The 27,922-nt window shown below is 48.7% G+C and overlaps 1 protein-coding gene across 38 annotated transcripts in view; it reads left to right on the forward strand.

Moving 5' to 3' along the window:
- CaMKII (Calcium/calmodulin-dependent protein kinase II) overlaps positions 1–27,922 on the forward strand; it is a 115,677-nt gene that overhangs the window by 66,921 nt on the left and 20,834 nt on the right. For 12 of the 38 annotated variants that reach the window (XM_076518253.1, XM_076518250.1, XM_076518252.1 and 9 more), the window contains exons 11-13: positions 1,088–1,148; positions 14,414–14,497; positions 24,515–24,571. In XM_076518253.1, coding sequence (XP_076374368.1) covers positions 1,088–1,148; positions 14,414–14,497; positions 24,515–24,571 — 202 coding nt within the window. The remainder of the gene's footprint in view (positions 1–1,087; positions 1,149–14,413; positions 14,498–24,514; positions 24,572–27,922) is intronic. The other 26 variants (XM_076518256.1, XM_076518271.1, XM_076518272.1 and 23 more) reach the window with 7 other exon arrangements.

Genomic DNA, 27,922 nt, shown 5'->3' on the forward strand with positions numbered 1-27,922 from the left:
AAAAGAAACGATCGCCGCGTGGTTGCGAGAAACGTCGTAAATTACCGAATAAATTATAGCGTACGCTAGGAAACGGAGAGAAACGGCGTTTATCCAGCCTCGATGAAAGGATCGACGGGGCAGGGCCGCGTGAAAGAACTTTGCGAAACAGGGGTAAAAGAGGCGAAAACACTTTCGGTCTTTTCGAGGAGAGGGTTCGAATGAATAAAACATCGGTTTCCTTCGTTCCCGAGACCGTGGGATGCAAAGGATGCGGCTCGGACGCGATAACGTCGCGTGCCCCGCGCGCGAGATCCCAATGGAGGACACTCGTCATGCAAATTAACCGAGTCGATCTATCGATCGTTTCTTTGGCCGGACTCACGCGTCCGCTTCTGAAAAGCTCCGACGATTCTGGACGATTCTTAACGATTCGAGGCGATTCGAGGCGAGCCGAAGCGATTTCTGGTGATTCAAGGCGATTCAAGGCGATTCAAGGCGAATCAAGACGAGTCAAGGCGAGTCAGGACGATTCTTAACGATTCAAGAATAAGTGAAGACAAGTCGGGACGATTCAAAGTTACGTCAAGGCGATTCAAGGATATCAAACAGAATCGAATGAAATATAAATTAAAATTAAACTCGTATGAAGTACAATAATTTTAATTTTAATATTCTCGAGTGCCGGGTATTAACGAATCTTCCGAAGCCAAAAAACTCAGCTGCCTTCGACAGCGAGATTTCCGAGGAGACGTACGAGTTACGTTGTCGTTTCGTCCTCGATTCCACCGATTTCGTCGCGAATTAAACAGAGTCGCGGCGACAATTAAGATCGAGAAGCTGCGATTTTAATCGCATTCAATTTTAGACGATTTCTTCCGGTAACCAAGACGAACGAGAGGGGGAAGATCGGACGAGTCCCGTAGGTGGCGGGGTTCCCTCGGCGAGACAAACCGTCGTAACATTAATATCAATGGAGTCCGGTTGGATCGGGACAAACGGAACACCGTGTAGATTGATACGAATGAGTTTTTCGCGCCGGTTAAATTGGTAACGAAGACGAATGGAACACGTTGTGTACAGCCTGTTCTCTGTTGTTTGTCCGCAGGTCGCTATTCTGACGACCATGTTGGCGACGAGGAACTTTTCCAGTAAGTATGATGCACAGGGTAAGTACCTCCGGCCCTCTTCAGCGCTTCATGGACCACGACAGACAGTACTTTTATCATATATCTCCCATTAAATTTTACGCCCCCGCCGCCAACCCTTGTCTCTCTCTCTCTCTCTCTCTTTCTTTCTGTCGTTCTATTTCTGTATCTTCTTTCTCCTTCGCCCGACGTTTCTCTCTCTCTCTCTCTTACTCTCACTCTCTCTCTGTCTCTTTATACATTCCTGAATTCATATAACCCATAAAACCCAGCCCACGTTGTTCGTCCGTCTTGCACAGACACGCATACATACGTAAACATCCCTCATTTTCCCCTCCCTGTCTCTTTCTCTCTGTTTCTCAGTCTCTTTCTCTCTGTCTCTCTGTTTCTCTCTCTCTCTCTCTCTCTTTCTTTCTCCATTTCGCTCTGTATATACGTATATACATGAATAGGTGTGTGTAGATACATATATACCGAGGATAGTTGTTCATCAGCCCTTTCGTTCTTTTGAAGAGGTGCTTCAAGACGTGGCCGCGCACGCAGCTTTGCTCCCCTTATTAAGACGTTAGCAGCGTCCTCCGGCGCAGAGGGTGGCTCTACTCGGCTCGGCTCCGCTCGGCTCGGCTCGGAGAGGGTGGCTCGCGTGCACCCATCACCCTGCCGGCACGGGCACACCCGGAGAAGGATTAAGTAGAACGAAGATAGGCGTTCGCCAGCCGAGTAAACGAATTTCCCTCCGAGTTCCGCGGGATCCGGTTAACGGGCCGCCTCGAGGGCGACCCGGCGAAATTCATTTTCCGAGTCCTCTTCTTCTTCTTCTTCTTCTTCGCGGGCTTCTACCCTCGGCCTCGACAAATTCCGCGGGACCACGGCAACGCGCCGAAATCTCTTCGAAACGCAACGATTGGACGCGACGCAATCGCGTTCGTAATTGGCATGAGTTCTCGAGGAAGGGTTGGAGTCGCGGGACAAATTATCGGCTGGTTTTAAAAGCGATGCTATAGAGAGCGAACGGAATTTGGCTAAAGAAAGCGGTATTTTAATTTAAAAAAGAACAAATTGTCGAAGTAGCAATGAATTTGGCTTCGAGGACATTGAATCGGATTTCGAGTCGGGAATCAATTAGATTCTAACGGTGCGGATCCTAGTCTCTAATTAGGACAAAATTTAGCTACAATTACGCAGAATTGGACGTGAAAAAATGTAACTATAACGGCGCGAATTCAGATTTTTAATTAGGAAAGAATTCATGTATTGAGCGCGAAATCAGATTTTCAATTAGGAAAGAATTGGGCAACGAAGTTCGAGACGACGGTCTACAAAAAGAACAAAATAGAACGATGGAGAAAGAGCGTGGCCACGTGACGAAGCACCGAGATCATTCCTGCTCGTGCACCGAACGATTTAGACTACCCGTTGATCCCACAGATCCATTCGATCGCGGAGCAGCGAGGTGAAATTTTCCCTGAGATTCGGCCTCGGTCGTGACTCGAATGAAAAGCGTCCTCTCGATTTTCCTGTTTGGAGAAATCCTCCCGAATTTCGGCCTCGCTGGCTCCGAGCGTCATTCTAGTCGTTCTCACACGCATATACTACATATCTACATAATATGTATACATATATATGTGTGTAGCACGCGTGTATATACATATCGTGTACTATCGTATGCATATACATGTCTATACATATATATATACCTATATATATACATATATATTATATATACCCGGTGTACCTCATAGTCGATGCACTTGGCTCGCACACCTCATATCCTGCAAGGACTGTGCTACGTTACCCAGAAACTCTGTTCAGTTGTCTTCTCTCTTCTCTGTGTCCCTGAATGATTCTACTCTTGGAATTTCTTTGGATCCTCTGAATGCGCCTGCTGCGTCACGATTTATATAGATTCACGTACCTATATTCTACAGGGCGTCCCAAAAATGTCTCGCAATCTGGAAATGGCGGGTTTCTCGAATCATTTGAAGCAACTTCTTCCTTTACAAAAATGTTCTCCGAGGCACCGTTAACGAGTTACTAACGAAAAAACAGTGACCAATAAGAATCGAGTACGGCTGACGCAAGGCGGCCCAGCCAACCAGCGCACGAAGCTCAGTTCCGCCCATTGGCTCGGTCGCCTCGCGCCAGTCGAGCTCGCCTCTCATTGGTCACTGTTTTTCGTTAATAAGTCGTTAACGGTGCCTCGGAGAATATTTTTGTAAAGGAAAAAGTTGCTTCAAATGACCTGAGGAACCCGCCATGTTCGGATTGCGAGACATTTTTGGGACACCCTGTATTATATATACATATGTAATCTCCATTATCGACACCAATGTATTCTGGGTAACGCGAATCGTCATCGCAGTGGACTCAAGCAGTTCTCTCAATCTCCTCATTTCATGCTCATCGGTCGACGAGCAACCGAGCATCACATGCGTCGGCTCATGCTTCGTGTCATGCTTCGTCGCTTTTCTCCGGGCATATACATCGCGTTCGCCAGAAAATAGACAAAAGGGAATTCGATTCATTCGATCCAAGCGCCGATCTCTCGGCCGTTTCGTTTCGTTTTTCCGAATTTCGGGCGATCCGAGAGCATCGATCTCTCGATTCTTGGGGCTGGGAATTACACTCCACGGCAAGATTGCAGCGTCGGCTATTTTTTACCTTAGAAATCTTCGATCTTTGAACAGTCTTGAAAGCTGTCGCGGGATCGCAATCCTTTAAAAAATTGAATCTCGAAGTTCCTGCGTCACGAATCGGAGGGGATGTTCGTGGTACCAAAAGAGCGCGAAGTTCAACGTTCTCTGTAGAGTTGCGAAAATTTTTCTCGATCGTGCTGTTGATGTCGTTGCAAAGCTCGGACCTTCCTCTTTAATTTGAGAGTAGAATGAAGTCGCTACGATTTTTTCTCGCGAAATTATGGCACTTTAACGTAGCCCCTACATTTTTACGACGACGTCGGCGAATATTCAGGCAGCATCGAGTTACAGCCGATCAATGATTACCGATGCTTTAATCTTGCTGTCGAGTGTATCAGAATTGTGGTCGACGAGGATCATAATAAATCTCGACTCGTTTTAAAGCTCGAAGCCTCCACCTTCGCAGTTCGTCGATGCTTTCGCAAACTCATAGCAAACGGAGAACCGAAGACTCGCTCGAAAACGTGACGATTTGAAACGCCTCCGACCCCGCTGAAAAACATGTTCGACGAATAAATCGCCCACGGGTTTGAAGATCGAAGCTTCCTCTTTACAACGACACCTCAAAACTTGGCGCACTACTTCTTCCAATCGTTTCACGAAACAGAAACGAGGAGCAAGTTCGCTCGCGTAACGCAGCGATACAGCATCGTTCGAAGTTTAATAAAGCGGCTGAAAAAAAATCGTACATCAAAGTTTGAGGAGTTGTTGCAAAGGGGAGACTTCGCTGTTGAAATCTGTATCAGACTCGGTCATGAAAAAAAATTGTCCAGCGTATCTGCAGACGTTCGAATCCGCAACGTTCTCCAGAAAGAGCGCGGTTTTCCATCTTCTGTTTTCCATCTGTTACACGATGCGAAAACACGTTACAGGAGAAATGAACGATGCTCAGCGCAAGTAGAAGCTCCGAGCTTTGAAACGAGCCCCGGGGATTGATCATCGAACGACGCGCTTTCGCGAAACGACGACAGTTCGATCACGAGAATTCGCGAGAAATCAGAAATAAAGCGTGACGCTTTTCGCATCGACCGCATCTTGTCTTGAGCACCGAAAACGCAACTGTTTCGGTCCACTAGCGAGAAAATTGCCCAAGAACCGTCTTGGCTGTGCTACCTGTGCGTTCGACATTCGGTTTCGCTGGAACACGAGGACGCATCGGTGTCCCAGACTTCCGTTTTCCCGCGGTGTTCCTGTCGCGATCTCGTCGCGTTTGCGATCCGAAATCATTACCATCGTTTGCTCATTCGTCATTTGCTTAATTTGTTTAATTCGCGAGAACCGTCGCGGCCATTTTAAAACGAATTTTATAACTTGTAATCTCGCGATCGCACTCGTTTAAATCTTTTTACCGGGGACACGCAACGTTCGCGCGAGATCGCATACGAATATCGAGGAGAGCGGTTCACGTCCTCTGTGTTTGTCGTGTTGTTCTCTGTGTACGTTTGTATATAGATACACACAGACGCACACACACACACAAACACACACGGAGGAGACACGCGCACGCAGCAGCAGACAGACACGGAAATATGCATACGTACACACAAGCAAAAACCCACTTGTTAGTTCACACAGCGTCCGTCCTGCCCCCCCCCCCTGTCACCCCTGTACCATAGATGCTCGAACGAAACAGTATTATAATGTATTCTGTGTATCCGTATGCAGCTGCCGCGCTCTCCTGCACTTGCCGCACTTGTGCGTGTACCTGTTATACATACGTCCTCGGCAAAGTGTACGAGCACTGCGGAAGCAGCGTGTAACCCTTTAGAACGCTCTAGCCCCGTACGTTTGGTCGTGTAGAGAAGCATCTTGCATCCGTAGAACGGAGTCGGGGCTTCGTTTCGATCGACCGACCGATTTTATTCGCTTTTTTTTCGCAATTTTATTCGGTTCTCGCGGAAGTCGTTTCGTTTTGCCGAATAGACAGCTTGCGAACGAACCGGAATCGCGCTTTCGCGATAACCCGATAGATCGCTTGGAAGAACATCGATTTCTAGAGAACGATCACATTTTTCTAGACGATCGGGAAGAAACTAGCGAATGCTAACTTCCGTGATAACTGATAGTATAACTTCTGTGAACTGCGCGCGCGAAAGGCGAACGAAACGTGGAAAAAACACAGTTCTCGCGATCGTACGACTCGTTTTTTAACCGACTTGAATCCGATCGAGGAAGCCCGACTCCGCGTTTGAAACACCATAAACCCGGTACACACGGCAAACCGACACTGTCAACCAACCCATCGTCACCCCGATTAGGCGACTTGACTGCGATTTATATATCTCTATATATGTATTTATTTACGTTCGTCACCGTTAAGTTTGCCAGCCGCTTAATTTTACGACGACGCCTCTCGATCGACTGGATCGCCGTTCACGAATCGATCGTCTCGATCGTGATGGATCGATCCGCTTGATCGAGGTGTGTCAAATATGCGCGCGATACATAGTTATATAATGCATTCGTGCTCGAGACACGATCAAGGTAGGAGCCGACAATTACTGTACAGTAATGTCTCTCTAATTGACGCCCAGATTGAGCACAAAAATGAACAATTTGGAAAGAAGCGATACGATTATTCGGACCTTGTGGTTTATTGTTATAGTTATAAATTGTCCATAATTATAAAAATGAGCCGCAAGGCTCGAATAATCGTATCTCCTGTTCCCAAATTATCCATTTTAGTGGACAATCTGAGCGTCAGTAAGGGAGACATTACTGTATACCGAGGAAATCGATTTCTATCGAGAAGAACGCTTTATATCGAGGGAAACGATAAACATCGAGGGTATCGATTCGCATCGCCGGTTAACGTTGTTCGACCGAGACGGAAGAATCGCTCGAATTTTCGCGGGAACTTTGCATAAACAGCGACAGTTAGGCGAGATAACGATCGAACGGGGACAGGAGTTTTCGTGCCGGAGGATCCATCGGTTTCCGAACACGGGATACCGATCTCTCTCTCTCTCTCTCTCGCTCTCGCGAAAGTTCCGAAAGAAACGTAATTTCCTGGAGGAAATACAGCGAGTCGGCCGATGCTCGCGTGCGACTCGCTATCGCTCCCATCAAATAGTTTCGTTGCCGTGTAACAATTTCCGTGCGAAATCCGCTGTGCAAACACGAGCGGCCTTTCGTCGGCAATTTGTTTCACTTACGGGCTCGAAAACAGCCATCGATCCTCGTTCGCATCGAGTCTCCACGCGCGTTCCCGAAATTTTTCACTCTCGAGCGCGCCGTTTTTATGCCAGTTCCTGCGGAAGAACGTCGTCTTCTAAGTGAAACGAAGTAGCATAGTTCGCGCGACGAGACTAATCGCGAGACGAATCACGAAACGACGATCCAAGCAGTCGGAGAGAGCGTTAAGTTGACCAACGGTTGCAGTCATTGGCGCTGATTAGGCGAATATGCCTGCGTCGTTCTCCGTTCACTGATTCGTTTCGTTGGACGCACCGCGGCCGAGCTTAGACCGGTGATCTCCATTTCACGTGTATATAAAATACACTAATTGCACGCGTGCATCGAAATACGCGGATCCTAATTGCACGCGTGCACTGAAAGTCAAGGGTGCGCGACGCTCGCTGAACGTGCACTGAAATACTTTCACGTGTATTATATTATATGCACGTCTCGTTATATTTCTACCTTATTTTTCAATTGAACGTCCGAACGCGTGAATTCGATCTATTATTATTTATAGAATTATCTGCTATTATTATCGTCACTATTAAAACAAAAGCATTTACAGAAAATGTCACAATTAGTCTTCGTAGATCGAAGCAATCGATCAACATATTACACGTTATCAACGAAGATCATGATGTTTCGTATCTCAACCCAGTAAATTCTGGGTAATTCTGGTAATATCTGCGTACAATGCTTCGGCGAGTTGATTAAAAAATAAGATACAGATGTACCGAGACGTTGCCACTCGTGAAAGCGTATATTTCGTTGCACTCGCGAAAGCGTGCATTTCGTTGCACTCGCGATTTTCTACGCGTCCGTACACGTAAATCGCGATGGATTTCGATACCTTCGTGCCTGAGCTTTGAAGAGTAGCATATTAAGGCACGCATATGTCAACTGACCCCAATTTAACTGTACACGTGTAGTTCGAGTCAGGAACTTAGGACACTTACTCTCGCGCGGAGACGCGGCTCGACGTCGAATCGGGCGATCGCTGATCGCCGATCGATCGACAGGCGATCATTTTCCGAAGAGACCGTGTCTCCCAGTGGATGATAGCTCGCTAGTGGATGCAGACTCGAAGCAGAGAGTCTGCTTTTTAACGGGGAAGCGGGGAAACGGGGAAATGGGAACAGGGGATGGAGAAAATGGCCCATGTGGACGGAGACAAGAAGGGCCCGACGAGAACTGCAAAAGCATTTTCGCGAAAAACAGAAGTCGGCCGATTCATAACTCGCTCTCGAGCTTCTCGCACGCCCCGCCGCTTATCAGAATCACTTATCAGATCGTTCCCCGGTCATCTATGTTAATCGTACCAATTATCCCGCTGATCCAGGCTCATCTCTCCACGACTCGAGCGCGACCATCGCCGCTAATCTTTCGTTCATTAGCCGGATCGTTGTTGCTTCTCACGATTTTCAGACTCCCACGAATATCAACGCTCAAGCTCCCGATAGATCTCGACATCTCCCTTCAGACGCCGAACTCTCGCACGTCATCGACGATCCAGCGATCGCTGCTCGATCGTTATCGCGGCACCGAGACAGGCTCGTCGTTCTCTCGCCTCGAAAGCTCGATCAACCGACGATCGCGAAACTGTCGATCGCGACTGCTCTTCCGTTCGGTCCGCTTTCCGCGACTGGAATTGTTCCAATTTTTCCAATTTTTTCAATCTCTCTATCGCGCAACACCGCGATCCAGCGGATCCGCCTCGATCGTTGCGCGAGCAACGAGCCCCATAAATCTCGGACCGTTCTCGGTAATTTATTCTTCGAGCCTGGATCTCGTAGACGCATCGCGCGTACGGACGAATCGAATCGAATCGAATCGAATAGATCGCGTCGATCAATTTTTGAGGAGCTGTGTCAGGTGGGAGAGAGGGGAGTCGCCGTTGGATCGGAATAAAGCAAGCCGGATACCCCGCGAATCCCGGAGAACGGATTCGGTTTTTCCAGCCGAGAGAACGCGAGCCAACGATCAATCGTTCTCTCTATCCGTCTGTCTCTACTGTCTCTCTCTCTTCTCTGTTTCTCTCTCTATCTATCTATCACATACGAACATACGTCGACGAGCCAAGAAATCAAATCTCTCTGTCTATGTGTCAAGTGTACAGGGTGTCCCGCGTTTCTCCACTCGCAACTGGGCGGCGCGTTCTTTTCAAGCAAGAATAAGTCAACGTGAAAGTCCATAAAGCTTCATTGAAATTAAATTGATTACGCGGAGATCAACGTCGCCTGCGAAGAAATTAGACGAAGCTTGCGAAATTAGACAAAATTGACGATAAATTCGTCGACGGAGTCGACGTGAAATTTTGCACGAACAAAGGCGCCAATTTTTCTCCTATATTTTTTTTCGAAATCTTATCGCTCCGCGAAACATGCTATACAAGTTTAGGTCATCGCTCGAAGATTAGCAAAGCGTTTATAAATTTTTTGCGATACAAAATGTTCGTGGTATGCGATATTTTTGATATTTTTGATATTTTTGACATTTATCGTACTCGCGACATATTTCCTGGGCGAAATATGTCACGGAGAACTGCGGGACACACGGTATATATCGAAAACGATCTACATTTTCACCGAGAAGATCTATATGATCCTCCAATAACGACTGATATGATATCGATTCTGACGAAAAGGTACGCAACTTGTACGCGAAGTGGGTCGGAGGTGCAACGAAAACACCCTCCATAACATCTCCGAATTCTTTCTCTTTCTCTCTATCTCTCTGTCTCTCTCTCTCTCTCTCTCTCTCTCTCTCTATCGGATCCTGAACGATATCGGGAATCCATCCGACCGATAAACGATAAGCCACACGACGACACACACGATACACGATCCCGGACAATCTTCTATCCCGGACCGGTTCGTTCCACGGCGGTTTCCCGTTAATTCACGGTATTAGACGAACCAGATTCTCTCTGTTGCGGCCACGAGCTCCTACGGAGGTCGCCTCTGCTTTCGGTCACAGGACGTTCCGACGTTTCTTTCTTCGCTGTTCGATCGTTCGAAAGAGAGCGGTCGCCTCTCCGTCGAATAAGAACCAACGCGAAGCATCTTCTTCCTTTTCTAGAATCTCGTTGATTCGGGCTCTCTTCTCCGTCGGAATTCTCCGACATACAAATTCGTTTTAACGCTTTGACTGCCCCGCCAATGGGGATGCTAAACGTTTCTTCAAATTACAGTGTTTCACCCGACCCCTTGCGACGCGATTTCTTTCGCAACTACGTCGACTAATCCTCCTTTCGTCGTTAACAATCTTCTCCTAATGGAACGAGACAATTTTCGTTCCTTGCGCGCCTTCGTTTATTCTTATTCCTAGACTTTGACGGAAGAAGAATCGAATTATACGGTAATGTCTCCCTAATTGACGCTCAGGTTGTACCACGAAGATGGACAATTTGGGAAGAGGCGATACGATTAGCCTTGCAGCTCGTTTTTATAGTCGTCGACAATTTTGTAATTATAAAACTAAACCGCAAGCCTCGAATAATTGTCCAATAATTGTCGAAAAATTGTCCATTTTCGTGGACAATCTGAGCGTCGATTAGGGAGACATTACTGTATATCGTTTCGGGAAACACGAATAATATTCATATTTAGTTGATCACGTATGAAATTGTTTCTCTCGGGTCGTTGCAACTGTAAGGGGTTGTTAGGTTTCGAGCAACAGTGGTTTGAACACTGAGCTGGCTCCGACTGTCTTAACGCGACACAGAAGATGACCTAATACCATGACACAGGAAGTGCGAGAACGGAAAGACATTCGTCGGCGAGACACGTTCGCGTAATCGTCGTTTCGACGGTAGTCGAAAATGATCGGATCGATACTATAATTAAGGCAATGCTAATCAAGGTAGGGAAACCGCCGCGACAGAATGGTCCGGACGGACAGTTGGCATGCCTTCGCTTTTCCGCCTCGCTTTTTTCTCCGACTCAGTCTATCCTTCTCGCCGGCATTTATCGAGCAGGCGACCGGTCACGCTGCAAGCAAGCAAAAAGAATGCAAGCAAACACACTTGGGCCTAGAACGGGTAGAACGCGGGCCTCGGCGGGCCTCGCAGCATGCTATGAATGGCCGTGTTTTCAAGAGCTGGTCGAACCCGAGAATTCCTGAACGAGATAGAGACGCATCTGCTTGACCAGAGAGTGTCCGGCATAGCGATCGCGAGCACAGAGACACACGCAGAGACATGCACACAGAGTCTCGAGTTTTCGTTTGGAGCAATGCGAGAGCAGCCTGGCCTAAACCGTCGCGATTCTCTCGAACTTTCCTCTCGAATCTCGAGAACCAGAGAGAGAACAATCACACATGATTGCATACACACGCACGCAAGCTCGCACGCACGCACGCACGACGAACGAGAGCGCACCAAAGACACGCACACTTTCTTTCTGAAAACCACCCGCGCAAGCTGTCCCCGAAGATGTTGCAAAAAAACGGCTGATTCCTGAGACGATTCGAAGTGATTTGCCCCTTTACGAAAATGTTCTGCGCGGCTTCGACAGCGAGTACAGTAATGTATCTCTAATTGACGCTCAGTTTGTCCACAAAAATGGACAATTTAGGGAGAGGAGGTACGATTATTCGAGACTTGCGGTTCGTTTTTATAGTTACGAATTGTCAACGACTATAAAAATGAGCTCGCAGGGCTTGAATAATCCTGTCTCCTCTTCCTAAATTGTACATTATTGTGGACAATCTGGGAAGAATTCTTAGCGTCAGTTAGGGAGTCATTACTGTAGATCGCGGATCTTTACGCGAAATGAACGTTTTCTTCGTCGATTGCGAGGAAAATTCATTCTTGAATCATTTTGTCGAGCTGAAAATAATGCATTCTTTTAAATATAATATATTCTTGAATACTTTTTCGATCTTCCGGCTGCTTTCTTGTTTTTATTGTTTTTCTTGTTCAACAAGTCGCGGGGAATATTTTTGCCAAGGGAAAATCGACTCGACGCCGATCTTCGGGATCGCCACTGGAAACAGAAGAGATCGGTCTCAACGTTTTCGAAACAGCCTGCATATATCGGACACACATTCGCACACCGCTGAAGCATGCAGTTTAACAGTGTTTCTCTTTTGCGATTCGTTCACGACGCTTCTGGCACGGATACACGCCAAGCCGAGCTCTCGAGAAGGAGCCATCAGAAAGGTAAACACACCGAGGACCATTTTTCTCCTGGCACCAACGTACAATCTCGTCTTGAGAGCATCGGCGGAACACGCTCGCGGGTTTATTCACTGATTGATTGATTGACTGATTAATCACGATTGTCTCGCATGCTGAACACATGCACTAGAGTGCTCTCCCACTTAGAACCTATGGAATCCATGTCCTCGATCCACTCTGTCTTCTGTCTTTTGTCTTACGTCTTCTGTCTTCTGTCTTAAGTCTTAAGTCTTCTGTCTTCTGTCTTCTGTCTTAAGTCTCCTGTCTTTTGTCTTACGACTTCTGTCTTCTGTCTTTTGTCTTGAGACTTCTGTCTTCTGTCTTGAGACTTCTGTCTTTTGTCTTTTGTCTTGAGACTTCTGTCTTCTGTCTTCTGTCTTTTGTCATAAGTCTTCTGTCTTTTGTCTTAAGTCTTCTGTCTTTTGTCTTACGTCTTCTGTCTTAAGTCTTCTGTCTTAAGTCTTCTGTCTTAAGTCTTCTGTCTTAAGTCTTCTGTCTTAAGTCTTTAGTCTTCTGTCTTTTGTCTTAAGTCTTCTGTCTTTTGTCTTAAGTATTTTGTCTTAAGTCTTCTGTCTTTTGTGTTTTGTCTTTTGTCTTACCTTCTGTCTTCTGTCTTACCTTCTGTCTTCTGTCTTTTGTCTTACGTCTTCTGTCTTCTGCCTTCTGCCTTCTGTCTTATGTCTTCTGTCTTATGTCTTCTGCCTTCTGTCTTCTGTCTTCTGTCTTCTGTCTTCTGTCTTCCGTTTCTGTCTCCTGTCTTCTGCCTACACTTTCTTCTGTGTTATTCCGATTTTTGTTACTTCGTCTCTCTCTTTCTCTCCAACTTCTCTACCTATCTGTCTCTCTTCTCCGTTTTTGTCACACGTCAAGACACGTGTCCTCGAGCTCCTCCTCGATCTACACCCTGTCTCTTGATCTTCAGTCTCGCCGGGAAGATGCGCGGATCTTCCCGAGCCTCCTCCAGAAGACTATAGCGACTATAGTCGGCGACGTGGTACGACCGGGTCGACGCAGCGGGAACCTCGTCGACGGTAACGGTGATTAAACAGGCGTCGCGTCGCCTAATTGGAGCGAACCTCGCGCTCGTTTAATCGCCGCGCTAACGATCCGTTCCCCGCCCTGCCAAATACAGTAAACGAGCATGACTTTCACTCGACGTTTTCGGAGAATCGTTGCGTCGATCCCGGTCGATCCGTAGATCCGTAGATCCGTAGATCCGTAGATCCGTAGATCCGTAGATCCGTAGATCCGCGACCAACTGGAAGCTCAAGGTCTCCGACAAGCCCCGATAGACGTTTCCACAGCGATCTTTAAACCTCGGTCGGTTAGATTGCATTTCTAGTTATAGTCTTGTCGTAGAAGCTGTCATAGTGCACTGCGGTCTGCAGTTCCAGAAGATCTTCGCATCCTGTTTATAAAGGATCTTCGATGCCGCGTAGAAGCGAATAGCGAAGTTTGAGAACCGATCGGGGATTAATTAGCTGGCAGATCTTGGGTGATCCAAACTCTCGATCGAGATGCGTCTCGCTGCTCCGGCGGTGCCTTCGAGCCGCCGAATTTCGAGCAGTGTCTGTCTACTTCTTCTACTTCTACTTTATCTTCTTCTTCTTGTACTTCTTCGTCTTGTTCTTCTTGTTGTTGAAGCTTCTGTCTCCTTGTGACTCGCACGAGCGCTTCTCTAGCACGAACTCTCTCGTACCCTGTGTCTCGTCCGAAATCCCAGTCGATGACCTCGAACGAGAGATTCTCCGGAATCCTCGGCAGTTCCTGAAACTTACCGGAGCCTCGTTCAAGATCACGACACACCGTCAAGAATCCCTCGGGATCCTCGAACGCATCTCGATCGGCGCGTCTCGATCGCGAGACGATCCCTGGCTCTCGAGTATGGGTCGATCGACCAAGCTCTCTTCTCTCGACGTCCCTCGATCCCACATCCCCTGTCGTTCGTCGTCTTTTTGTGTGCTCTAATCCAGCTGCGAGCTCTGTCGCGTGCAATCTCCGTCCCAATATAACCTTAATATAACCCGTTATCATCCCGATCCCTCGTTTTGTCTCGTGATCCAACCACAAAATAACCTTGACAAACAGCAAGCCCCGTTTCTCCCACTTCTCTCTCTCTCTTTCTCTCTCTGTCTCTCTCCGTTTGTCTGTCTGAGAATTACACAATTTTGCGTATGCCGCCCCATAATTGTCTGCGCCGATCTCACTGAAAAACGCTCTGCGTGCTCCAGGTCGGAGCACGAAGAAGGGCGACGGCTCTCAGGTGAAGGAATCGACCGACAGCAGCACAACGATCGAGGACGATGACGTTAAAGGTAGGACACCCAAACCTCCTCACTCTCTCTATCTATCTCTCTCTCTGTCTTTCTCTCTCTCACTCTCTCTCTCTTTCTCTCTCTCTCTCTCTCTCTCTCTCTCTCTCTCTGCCTCTATCTGTCTCTTAGATGATTCTAGCATCCTTTCCCCTTAGGGGAACGATCCCCGGATCCCGGGGATTTCCGCGAAACGACGCGCACGATTTTTCTTTATTACTACTTTTTTTAATCGACGACCAACTCAACCACCCAAGAATCACGAACTTTTAGGCTCTGGCTGCACCGAGAAGGTGCGTTTTATGCGGATCGGATCTTGCCGGTCGTTCTCGGAACCCGAGATCATCGCGTTCCACGTGGATCGTCCTCTGCGGATTTTTCTCTGTAATTTAACCCTTTCGCGATCATCGATCGTTTCGAGGCATCGTGACGAATGGAAGAATTTCAATTTCGTAGCAGTTGCTTCGAATTCGATTCGATTGAATTGAATCTAATGAAAATTCAATTTAAATTCAATTTAAATTCAATCGATATTAAATTGATATTAAATTAAAATCACGCATTTTACAATAGCGATGTAACAGTGCACCGATCGGTCGTTCCCGTAGATCGTAACGAATATTGTCCCGAAAAATCCGCAGTCGACGCGACACTCTGCTTCTCGAAAGAAGACCGCTCCGACTTCGATAGGACCTAGTCTTTGCAGCAAAGTGGTTCTAGTCTTCGCAGCAAGTCAACCCTCGAGCCGATATTCAAATCTCCGAGGCTTCGATTATATTTCTTTTGCATCACATTTCTATCGTGTTACATTCATATTGATCGCGAAAGTAACTTCGCTTTTCCATAAATGAATAGCTTACGAAGATTTGCCTGTGCAACAACTCGACGCGGTACGACATTTTTATGTATACACGGTGACCGATGCGACGTCGACGTACGCGTGCACGTGGAAAACCGGCTGGAAGGGTTAAGGCCGAAACGAAGAGCTACAGCGAAGTTATTTCGAGCGGTGTTCGTTGGAGAAGCAGAGCCTGGAAGACGAAGTCGTGTCCGAGAAGAGTAAGAAGACCTTTTAGGTCCGGCCGCGGCCTAATGGCCGCTGCAATGGCCGCTCCAATGGCCGCCATAAGCGAGAACAGCAGTTTCTCGCGTGCTTGCGCCCTAGTCCCCACTTTCGGCCTGATCGGAGCCCACAAACGGCCATGTTTTCGGTCCCCGCAGACCGAAGGCGCGACTATGTCGCGGGCAGAGCACTGCGCACGCATATCGGCCTATTATTAGAGAGATAGAACACCCGGCTCACACGCAAATCGATCGTCGGACGATAGCTCCGAGCAGCTAAGTATCTACCCGATTGCTTTTTGCCCTTTCCTTGCGAACCCTTAGCCTCGCGAGCCCTTAGCCTCGCGAGCCCTTAGCCTCGCGTGTTCACGCGGTCCTATTATCCTCTGACCCAATCCCGATCCCGAAACCGTCGCGTCGGTCCCCGGAACTGCGCAGGCTGCTCTCTCGGATCACCGGAGATCCCTCGAAAGATCACCACCGGCGAAGATCTCTCTCTCTCTCTCTCTCTCTCTCTCTCTCTCTCTCTCTCTCTCTCTCTCTCTCTCTCGGAAGAAGGATCGCGAGGGCAGCCCGGCGAAACTGTTTGACGGAGGTTCGTTGACGGAGACGTTGAGACGGCGGACGGCTTTTCCGCGCGTGGACACGCGGCTAAAAATACGGGGACCGTGTGTGTTTGCTCTCGCGCGCGCGCCACGATCTTCCTCCGTGTTTTTATGGCGGACAGGTGCGATGAAACGAACTGCCGAGGACCAATCGATAGCGACATAAACATCCAGCCGGTTGTGACGCGGTAATTCCCGTCGCTTTGTGAGACCCGTCAGGCGAACCGAGCCACGGTTCTTTTTTCAGAGTAAAAAAACCCACCCTCCGCAGCTTCGGATACTAATCGAATCATCCGTCGCGCGACGCGGCCTCGGTAATCGCGGCCGCGTCTCGAACGGTCCCGAACACGTTTCAGCTGCCTCGGAAACGCGGGGGCAGAGGAAACTCGTGCAAAATTGCCGATCGTGCAGCCGGCTTTCTGAGAGGAACGCCGCTGACTCGAAAAGGCCTATGTTTTTTTTATTCATTCGATGAAACGAAGTTGAGAATTTAATGCACTAGGAAGCGAGATACAGTAATGTCTCCCTTACTGACGCTCAGATTGTCCACTAAAATGGATAATTTGGGAAGAGGAAATACGATTATTTGAGCCTTGTTGCTCGGTTTTTATGGTTATCGGTTGTCAACAACTATAAAAACGAGTCGCGAGATTCTAATAATCGTATCTCCTCTTCCCAAATCGTCCATTTCTGTATACAACCTGAGCGTCAGTAAGGGAGACATTACTGTACAACCTGAGCGTCAGTAAGGGAGACATTACTGTATCGAGTCCCGGCGAAGAAAATTATGTTCTAGACTTGTATTTTGACTTGTATTCTGAAATTTTTCGGTCTCAACAGCCAGCTTGCTTCTACAACGAGCTCGAACGAACCTCCGTGACAAAGTTCCCGTTTCTCAGTTCCCGTTTTTCAGTCCGCAACGTAGAGCTTCGCTCACCGAATTCGCTAAAAAACCTCCTGTGGGCCTCTGTAGTCGTTGGATGGTGTACCTTCGTTCACTCTGTCTGTCTCTCTTTCGCTCTATCTGTCTCTCTTTCTCTATGTCTCTAATCTTTCTCTCTCTCTCTTTCTCTGCCTGAACGGATAAATCCATCGGTGAATCTTACAATCGGGGACCAGCGTTGGGCACCACGAACGATAACCGAAACAAAGACTGCCTCGCGAGAGGCTCTCGTCACTGTCACAGTACCACGATTCGCGAAGACACGGTGCAAATATAGAAAACGATCCGTCGATGCGACGACACTGTATATATATATTTTGTGTACCACCCGCTATATCGTTCACCGAACGGAAATAGTCTACGACGAAACACAGAGACAGACACACACGCAGCAAAGCACGCGCGCGAATCCAGTCCCAGCTGATTGTACAGTAATGTCTCTTCAATTGACGCTCGGATTGTCCAGAAAAATGGACAATTTTGGAAGAGGAGATACGATTGTTCGAGCCTTGTGGCTCTTTTGTTATGGTTATCGATTCTTAAAAACTATAAAAACGAACTGCATGGCCCGAATAATCGTATCTCCTCTTCCCAAATTGTCCATTTTTGTGGACAGTCTGAGCGTCAGTAAGGGAGACATTACTGTACTCTGTGTTAGAAAGAACTTCGTAGAGCAGCTGCGCTAATCAACGAGACCAAAGCAAAATCGCTGATTTCTGTCCAGCAACGATGCTCACAAATCCATAACACGTAGCCCGTCGTGTCTTAGGAACGCACGCGTCGATCGTGGCACCAATTAACGCATATACGAGAACTCGTTCCGGGTCACACTGTCGCCGGCAATTGGTCCCTTTCGGGCCCGGTTGCGGTCCCCGGTGTCGGGGTCTTCTCGAATCCTCGGAGAATTCGTTGTTTCGTTTTATTCGATTGCTGATCAGTCGTACATAAAACGAAAATTAAAGTTCGAATCGTGCAAACAAAAGAATTTAATGATATCGAGTTCTACGATTAATTTAGCAAAGCCTCGGAGAGATCGTGCGAAGAATACCGTTGATTCGAGTGGGCCAGCGGCCAGGCCCCGACATCACGGGGCCCCGTACAACTCACACAATCATACTCCAGTAAGCCACATCCCCTTCAAAGCCACACTCCATCGAGAGCGATTAGGATCGTGCGGTTCGTCTTCTGGGCGTCTGGGTGCTCGCGACCATTGTTTCTCCGGATTCGCGGACGAGATAATAGCGTAGATTCGCGGACGAGATAACGATCGGGCGATTTCGCGAGGGTGAAAGGTCGCTGCATGGGGGAACGTGGGAGCAAGTAGTACGAGCTCGAATTGGTCAGGCACGCAGGCCTCAGGACAGCGGGCGGCGACCACCACCGTCTCTCTCTATCTCTCTCTATCTATCTCTTTGTTTCTCTATCGTCTCGCACGCATCTACGTTCGCTGTCTTCGTAGCAGCACTATATAGAGTCTACTACAGTAATGTCTCTCTAATTGACGCTCAGATTGTGCAGAAAAATGGACAATCTGGGATGAGGAGATACGATTATTCGAGCCTTGCGGTTCGATTTTATAGTAACCGATCGTCAACAACTGTGAAAACGAGACGCAAGGCTCGAACAATCGTACCTTTTTTTCTTAAATTGTTCATTTTTCTACACAATCTGAGCGTCAATTAGGGAGACATTACCGTATAGAGTCGGCGCTGTGGAGAGAAGAAGGAATCTTTAAATTAGCTTTAATTCGATCTCGTCTGCCAAGCGTAGACCTTTAACCCCTCGGCGTATAGCTAAGCTTGCGACAATTGGAACATTCCTGGGAATAAAAACAAGTATTATAGTTATTTCGAGATTTTGATTTCGAAGTGCAATTAAAGAAAAATCGGTCTACCATCGCTCGCGACGCTGCGCGTCAAGGGATTAATTAGGTCAGGGACGTGTACACGGTGGTCCGGAAGAAGCTGGGAACTGTTTTCTCGGAATCTATACAGTGTTATCGAGCAAATCGAGTCTACGGTTCGCAAGGAGACAGCTCTCTATGCCGCCGCGGCCTTAGTGTACGTTTCCCAATGAAAACAGGCGAGAGACGTGTGTCCGTTGAACAAACGAACGAACGAGAGCTCGGTCAAGGGTCGAATCGCGCGAATTCATCGGGAAAGTATTAGGACCGGCTTCGATTGGATCAGGGAGGGTAAGGTTCAACGAGGCCGCAGACCGTGGAGAGTAACTACAGAGAGTGATCGCGAGAGCAACGTAATCGATCGCGGGAACACGTTCGAGATAAGACAGATCCCCCCTCCCCCCTCAGAGGGATCCGTGCGGATTCTTTTTCGATAGGTTTACCACTTTCGCAGGCTCGATCGACTTTGCAACGATCCCGCGGCAAATTGCGAATCGTCGTAGACGCTGCGCTTCACTCGCAGGAAAAACGATCGAGTCGCGCGACGAATCAGGATCGAGATCGATCGATTGTTGCCAGACGATTCGCCTAGCTTTCGCTTTTCTTCTTACAGAGCGATCATCGCTGATCATCGCTGATCATCGCTGCGATCTTTCCTCCTTTCTTCTTTGTATCGATCTTCGGCCTGCCAGCCGAATCCGTCGATCGACGGATCAAAGATCAATCGATCGAAGATCGATGCGCCGTTGTCGCGTTCGCTTGCGATTGGAAGCGTTCCTGGCGCGCGGCTGGCAGGCCCGATCGCTTCGAGATCCTTGTGTCCTCGATCTCTTCTTCTTCTAATAATAATAATTATTATTTATTTATTTATTTGCACGTACGTGTAGAAAAATCGTCACAGAAGAATCGATGAAAAGAACGAGCTTTCGCATAGCAATCGCGCGATTACGAATAAAGAGAACAAGATCTTTCGTCTTGCGTCTTCGATATCTCGTTTATTTTCTTTTTTTCGGTGAGATCTCTGGATCCATAGATCGGAGGACGCAAGGACACTCGCGTTTCTTTCACTCGCGTCTCGCGTTTCTCATCTGTTTGCGCTCTAGCGAACCGATATAGAACGCGTTTATAGATTAGCTTACGAGCGATCGCCGCGCATCGGCGAGCAAGAAGCTGTTGTCTCCATGTTTTCTATTGATTGTTCTTAGAACCCTTTCAGTTGATGTCTCTCGGTTAAACTCGCCCTCCGTCGCGACACGGTCGTTCACTGTGCACCAGACACTCGTTACGAAGATATGTTCCCTAGCACGCTGCTCGTGCCTTGGAAATGTTAGCCAAAGTTTCTCCTTGTACGTCTCTCACTCTCTCTCTCTCTCTCACACATACATATACTATCACGCTCTCTCTCACTGTCTCACTCTCTCACTCTCTGTTTCTTTCTGTTTTCCGTTCCCATTTACGCATCGACTGCGCTGTCTAGCCACACGGGAACGAAGCCAGTATTCCCTCTCAGTCCCTTAGGTCTGTACACCAGTGCGCACCGAGCCACACACACACACACACACACACACACACACACACACACACACACACACACACACACGAGCACTCTCTCTATATCTCTCACCAATTTCACCGGCACCAACCACGTCGATCTGCCGTCACATACCGGTGTTATGGATTTATGAACACCACCCTTCATCTTTTCTTCCTTTTTTTTCTTGCTCTGTCACCCTCTCTCACTCTCTCTCTCTCTTTCTCTCTCTCATTCTCTCTGTATCTCTTTCTCTCTCGTTGTTTGGAAGCTTCTGCTAGAAACCCTCGAACACTCCGCTTCGCATCGCGCGGCTCCCTCGTCGAGCTGACGTGTCCCGCTTGCAGCTAGAGCCCGAAACCGCATGCCGCCTGCATCGGTCCCCGCTCGCTTCTGCATGCCGGTGCATCGACGATTCCCTCGAATTCCGAGTCGAGCGTTCAACATCGCGGAAATACTCGGGACGCGGTTTCCCGGACTGCCGGACTTTCCCGCTGTCGGTTCTTCCGTTTTCCACGATTGCGAGAAAATCCATGTTCCGTCTGCGAACCATCGAATTAGCCGCGTTTTTTAGAGGCTTTCAGACCTGTCGAAGGACCCCACAAACTTCGGTAAACGCGCAGCTTTCGAAAGCCTCGGTAGACTTTTGCAGCGACCTTCGCAGCTTCGCAGACCCGCGGCAACGATTTCCAAAGCTCGGTGGACGTTTCTGAAAGCTTTCGAAGCTTGAGAGACGCGAAGCAAGATATTCCGAATTTAGTAGATCTCCGTGAACGTCTACGGAGCTTGGAGAACCTTAGAATCATCTCCGATGCTAAACGAACGCGAAGGGATCTAGATCTTGGCAAGACTCTTCGAGAGGATCTTTAAGAGGATCGATCTGCTTCGTGGATCAATCGGAGAACCGACAGCGCGAGAAATCCCGGATGAAACCGAACAGGACGCGTTCCTTGACGTAACCCGAGCACCAATCCCCAGTCCTGCATCCTCTGTTTGTCCGGGAAACTTGGACGCAGCCTCGAAGACGCTGGCAGAACGCCCGATCGAACGTCCGCCGTTGAAACTGCACCCTCCAGCACTCGGTGCCTTGGCCTGTTACCCCGATCGTTCCCCCTTTCGCCCCCCCTTTCGTTCCTTCTTTCGTTCCTTCTTTCGTCCCTTTCTTTCTGTTCTCCTTGGTTCTTTTTTTCTTTTTTAATTGGAACCGGCTGATATCAGGGTGATTATCGCAGCCTCGGCTCTCTCTCTCTTTCGCTCTTTTTCTATCTCTCTCTGTTTCTTTCTCTTTCTTTCTTCCTTTCGGAGCGATCGATACGGCCCACCGGCAGCAATAATATCGTCTCTTTGTTGCGCAAAACAAGCCGGAATAATTGCTCGGCTGGAATCCTTTATCCGGGACAACGGAGCGAGAAACGAAACGGTTGCGCGTCGGTGGCCGAGATAAAGGAAAACGGGAGCAGAGCGGACGCGGCCGATATATCATTAATTTTTCGAAGAGTTTTCTCTTCTTTGTTTTAATGAAGCAGCCGATGGGAGCAGCCGGCGGACCGTGTAACGCGCGAAAATCATCTTCGCGGAAGCGATTTTCCGCGGCCAGGCGTATCGATCGTCCGGAAACCGGAAGCCGAGGCGTCGCTCTCTCGTCCTACCGAGAGGAGTCTTCTATTGTTTAACTTGTTCGCCTTCTTCTTCTTCTTCTTCCTCTCTCTCTATCTTTCTTTCTCTCTCTTATTTCCCGCGCCCCGAACGATCAATGTCCACTCTCCCGTTGCCCTTCCCTCCCGTTCTTCACCCCGCGTTTCTCTTATTTTCCTTTATTACTTCTTCCTCCGCGAAGGGGAAGAAAATCGACGGACCACTTTGGAACTTTAATTTTAGATACGTCGGGAGACTAGGCTACAAAGAAAGCCGCGCTTGCTCCCCCCCCCCCCTATCTGTCTGTCTCTCTATCTATCCATCTATCTACTTGTCCGTCTGTACATATATGTACAGGCTGGTGGTCGTTAATCGGCGGAAGACGGGACACTCCGCGCGCGAAAATAATTCGAGTGGAGGAACAACTAGTTTCTGCGTTTGAATTCACTTTGCGTTCTCGAGGCGAATTGAGCGCTGTCGGACAGGGTTAAAAGCGACGCGTCCGACCATGGCTTACCGATTCTACTTCGCGGCGTTACTGTACGAGCGAACTTGACGCGTCCGACCATGGCTTACCGATTCTACTTCGCGGCGTTTCTGTACGAGCGAACTTGACGCGTCCGACCATGGCTTACCGATTCTACTTCGCGGCGTTTCTGTACGAGCCGCGCGAACTTGATGCGTCCGACCATGGCTTACCGATTCTACTTCGCGGCGTTACTGTACGAGCCGCGCCATCATGACGCGTCCGACCATGGCTTACCGATTCTACTTCGCGGCGTTACTGTACGAGCCGCGCCACCATGACGCGTCCGACCATGGCTAACCGATTCTACTTCGCGACGTTACTGTACGAGCCGCGCCACCTTGACGCATCCGATCATGGCTTGCCGATCCTACTTCGCGGCGTTACGCCGCGCGAACTTGTCGCATCCTTCGACACGTTTCTCTCGAGAACGCAAGCGAGAACGAAAAAGTTGCAAGTCCTTCTTCGACTTGTTTAAGCGCGCGAAATGTCTCTTGCTCCGAATATACCAGCAGTTACCGACCACCCTGCATAAACGTGTATATCTATATCTATATATATACATTCTGCCGTTTACGTTAGAGATTAACGAAACACGTTGCGGTTAACGTTGACGCAGCCAGAGTGTCGTCTCTGTGGATTAGCTGGAACTCCGTTGGCGATTTCGAGAACGAGAGGATTGAATTGACCGGGATTCAACTTAATACATTAGTCGGTGTGTTCCCGTGCTTTCGGTGTCCGCTTCGGTGTTAACCGAATACTATTGCCGCTGCGAATTTATCTTGGTTCGCGCAGTCACCACTCTCTCTCTCTCTCTCTCTCTCTCTCTCTCTCTCTCTCTCTCTCTCTTTCTGTCTTTCTCTGTCTTTCTTCTATCTCTCTTCTCTCTGTATTTCTCACGCTCCGTCTTTGTCGATTTTGTGATTGTCCCATCGCCGGTGGCTGCTTTCTCGAAGAAAGTTGCGACGCCTATGTGTGGGCGGAGTCCAGCTACTTTACATTGAAATGAAACGCGCGATCTACGAACGCGTCGCGCGGCACGTTCGCGAGATAGCTTTTAACGTTTCTATCGCGGATCGATGGAAACGAAACGTGCGCGCACATTGCTGCTGCTCGTTGTTTAAAAATCCCGCGTTGCAAACGATCGCGTTATCGGCAGACCGGTGGATCTTTGCGCGAAATAAATCTCAATAAATTGTCGCGACAGACGAGTCTAATCAAAATTTCTTTCCTTCTAGAATAATTTCGGCAAGTTGAAAATAATTGTCTTCGAATGGTTTCAGTAATTCCAAATTTCTAGCAATCGAGAAATAACAGCTGCAAAATTGACCCTTTGCACTCGAAGCTATTTCAACCGTAAAGCTAACATAATTTTTCCGACTTATAGTATTTCCATTTTATGCATATGAAATTGAGTCTTGCGATGACTTCTACAACAGTTACACTGTTAACAATTTCTCAAGTGTAAACTTTGTTAATTTAAAAATTATCTCGGAATATGCTGTAACAATTTTAGCGGTGCCTCAGAGTCGCCACTCGAGTGCAAAGGGTTAATACATCTTTATCGACGGTAGCATATAATAATTACCATTGTAGTATATACATAATTAGTGTAACAATGCAAACGAGCGTCCCGCAGGTGGTTTTCGGAAATAGAAGTCCTGTAAAATATTCACCAGCATCCGGAATGTCGCAAGAGCCTTGCAGCAATCTGCACGCACGCTCGGCGAAGCCAATCGAATCTAACCTAAAAATAAGAAACCGAACACTGTCGCATATCCGTATACGTGATGTGTATGTGTGTATGTTGTACAGAGGATAAGAAGGGCGGCGTCGACCGGAGCAGCACGGTCATTGCCAAAGAACCCGAAGGTAAACTAGCACATATCGGGGGCGGAGGAACGCGTTGCACACCGCGCGCGCGTTTCGACGCCTCCTCTTCCATGTGTGATATATACATATGTAAAACCACCATATACTATATACATATATATATCTATATATCTGTATCCCCCCGTCTATACGTGTACACTTTACGCGTACCTCTACATGTGTGTTTACGTGTAAACGTCCTCCGATCGGGCTTCTCCCATTCGGCGACGCGCGACCGGAAGTCCTCCGGCTCGATTTTCGCTCTCGATTACACCATCGAGGCGAGATCACGAAGCGTCTTTCACGCGGCCACGGAATCGCAGAAGCGAGTTTTCCAAGCGGGGACGGGTTCGATCGATGGGAAATCGCGCGCACACGAATGGGAGAAGTCGGCTCCGCGAGGGGCTCAGTGACGAGCTTTTTCGAGCCGAGCTTTTGCACCCTGTCTGTTTCAGCTTCCGCTAACTCGTACCTAGGATTTACCGTCTCTCTCCAGCCTCCTCTCGATCCGCGCTAACCAATCGGTCCGCGATCAACGGGATCCGATCCAGAATCCCCAAGGATCGATCAGCCTCGCGCGAATCCCTGCCGAAACAACTACCCCCGTGCATCGATGTTTTAACGCTGTAACCTATGCCGAGGCTGTGCGAACCACCAGAAATTGCAAAGTTGCTGCTCGTGAAAACGCGTCGGAAATCCCGCGTAGAACTGCGATGCCGTTTACTGTGCGCTCATTCTTTTAGCTTGGTTATTTTTTAACGAGGACGTTCGATGTCTCTTATTCGATAAATAATTATATAAAGAGAATTATTATTATTATTTATTTATTTTCTGGCTACTGGACGCTTTGAAATTATGCTGATGGCATGTGCATAATCCGGAACAATGTGAACGTTAAAAAAAACAGATTTAGTAGAATTTAGTAGAATTGTTCTTGTGTCCCATGAATATAAAATCTTGTTAGCTCTTGCTCCACGAATATAAAATGTGAATTATGCCCTAAAGCAAAGGAGGCACAGTAACCGGTCCTACCAGCCTATATTCCCCCTAATAACACCCCAACGAGTTCGAATGGCTCGGTAAATTCGGTATTAATAAGAATCTTCGGGGAAAGCGAAGGAGCTCGCGCGATATTTCGCGAAGAAGATATCGCGACGAGCCTACCCGCGTTTCGAGAAGAGACGAATTAAGGGTAGGGGCGATCAGGTGAGCAGTTGGCATAACGAGTATTCCCGTTCGAGCGTAGCGATGGCGGCGCGCGTGGACGCTGGCTGTCAACGGAAATACCTGGCCGTTTGGCACCGCTTGGAAATAGATTGGCAGCAGTTCGCGACGAGCGGCCCGCTCGACAAACGGTCGCTTGATCTTCGATTTTTCCTTCCCGTTTTTTCTTCCCCTCTGACTTTCCGTCTTTCCGTTGCCCGGGAAGGCGGAGGGGTCGCGGAAGTTCTTTCTTCTCCCGCCCGACTTCCTTTTTGTCACCCTTCGTCACCCGGCGGCGCGGCGAAGGGCGCGAGCGGGCACTCGCGGTAGTGATAAACGCGATCCAGAGAAGATCTAGTGGTCATAGTTCTCGAAATGTCGGCCGCTGCCAGTCTGCCCGGCTCCTCGAAGCAGCCTGATCATCACGGTGAGCCTCCGTGCGACGGGAACTCGAATTTGCCTCGAGTCGGCGATCAAACGGTGATCGAGGAGTGAAAATGTTGCTAGATCGTGTGGATTTCGAGCCGGTCGCGAGTGCTGTCCGCCTCCGGGAGCTTCCGCTCCAAGGAGCAACTCTGTTCGAAGCAAGAGACATTCTAGACCTTCTCGATTCTGTACGTAGACTGCCCCGCGTGGGCGTGGCCTCGGCGCTCCCACGTTTCGCGGAGCTTCGGCATCCCGTTTGCGTCAAGGGAGATTGGTGCGATTCAAAGAAAAAGGCTCTCCGCTTTTCTAATTCGTCGAAAAGGTCGTCCGGTTTAGTCTTCTGTGCGTAAATTACGTCAACAGAGACGATTTCGATTCGGACGAAGGGGGATCTCGACCTTTTTCATTCGAACAGTTGTTCTTTGTTCGTAGGTTGATCCGCGTAGGCGTGGCTTTGCTGCGCCCACGTTTTTCGGAACCGCGACATCCTCTGTCCCTCGAATAAGGGGAAATCGAAGCTTAGGAATAAGATTCTCGGTTCGATAAGAAGCTAGCTTCGAAGGTGTTTGCTTTCTGTCTCCGAATAGCCTTGCGTAGGCGTAGCCTTGCTGCTCTGGCAGCAGAAAAGCGAGACCCTCTAGGGCCACCTAGTTCTCCGTTGCACAAGAAGACAATTTTGTCAAACTGTTCATACTTAATTAAAGTTTTAGAACGAAGAAGCCGCACCGACGGTGTTCCATAACACTGCGAATCGCTTTATATTTGCTTTCCAAACGATATAAAATCATACGAACTTGTCTCCAGGTGACGTAAATATTTTATATAAAAATGTCGAAGCATTTTCTTCCATTTCGCTTCAGTTATTATCGATGTACAGATGTCCGTATCTGTCTCGAGTGTCCGACTTCCGCGACTCGCTTCCACTCGCGCTTGACCGCGAGTGGGCGTGGCCTCGCCGCTCCGGAGCCGGAACAGCTGGTTCCAGGGCCACCGGCGATCCCGTCGGAGAACCGAGAACGGGAACATTGTTTGGTTTGCCGACCACGAGTGCAGCTCCCGCCTGTTTAAACACGGCCGTGAGCGAGCGCGCGCGACCATGAATCGCTCGACAATTTATGTCTGTAGCCGAGCTCTCACGGCCTCTGTCGTGTGAATGGAGAGCCGGCCGGCTGAACGTGCTAACGTTACGAATTCATTAGTTCATCCGATTATAGTCCTCTCGCGTGTGCTTACTGGCGTAACGCGCTTACCTTGGCGCGGACGAAAATGAACGGTGAGTCGGTCGTTCGTCGTTTCTCTCGGCCAGAAATATCTTCCTCGATGTAATCTCGGCTCGCTGTCGGCTAAATTCCCGAAAGATTGCTCTAAGAAAAGACGCTTCTCGCTCCTCCTCGATCTCGTCGGTTCGCCGGATCGCCGGGCGCGATTCGTTCAAGACGGCTAGCAAGTTCGACGAGAAATCGTGTTGGAAGTCACGATCTTCGATCGGAAGAAAACATCGCCGTCGGTCGGGTGTCAGGATCGCGGGCCAGCGAATTGCGATCTATTTCCGGAGCTTAATCGTGTCTATGTCGGCGGCGGCGGCGGCCGCTGTGAAAACCTATCGCGGGTAACTATTCTCGTTCGACGTAGGAGAGAGGTCGGCCAAACGCGAGCGTTTCCGCTTCGGTTCTCGATTCTCGACGACGTCATCGCGAGCTCTCGAGGCGGACCCGCGCGTCA

This window comes from Megalopta genalis, chromosome 2 (assembly GCF_051020955.1).
Source record: "Megalopta genalis isolate 19385.01 chromosome 2, iyMegGena1_principal, whole genome shotgun sequence".
NCBI lineage: Eukaryota > Metazoa > Arthropoda > Insecta > Hymenoptera > Halictidae > Megalopta > Megalopta genalis.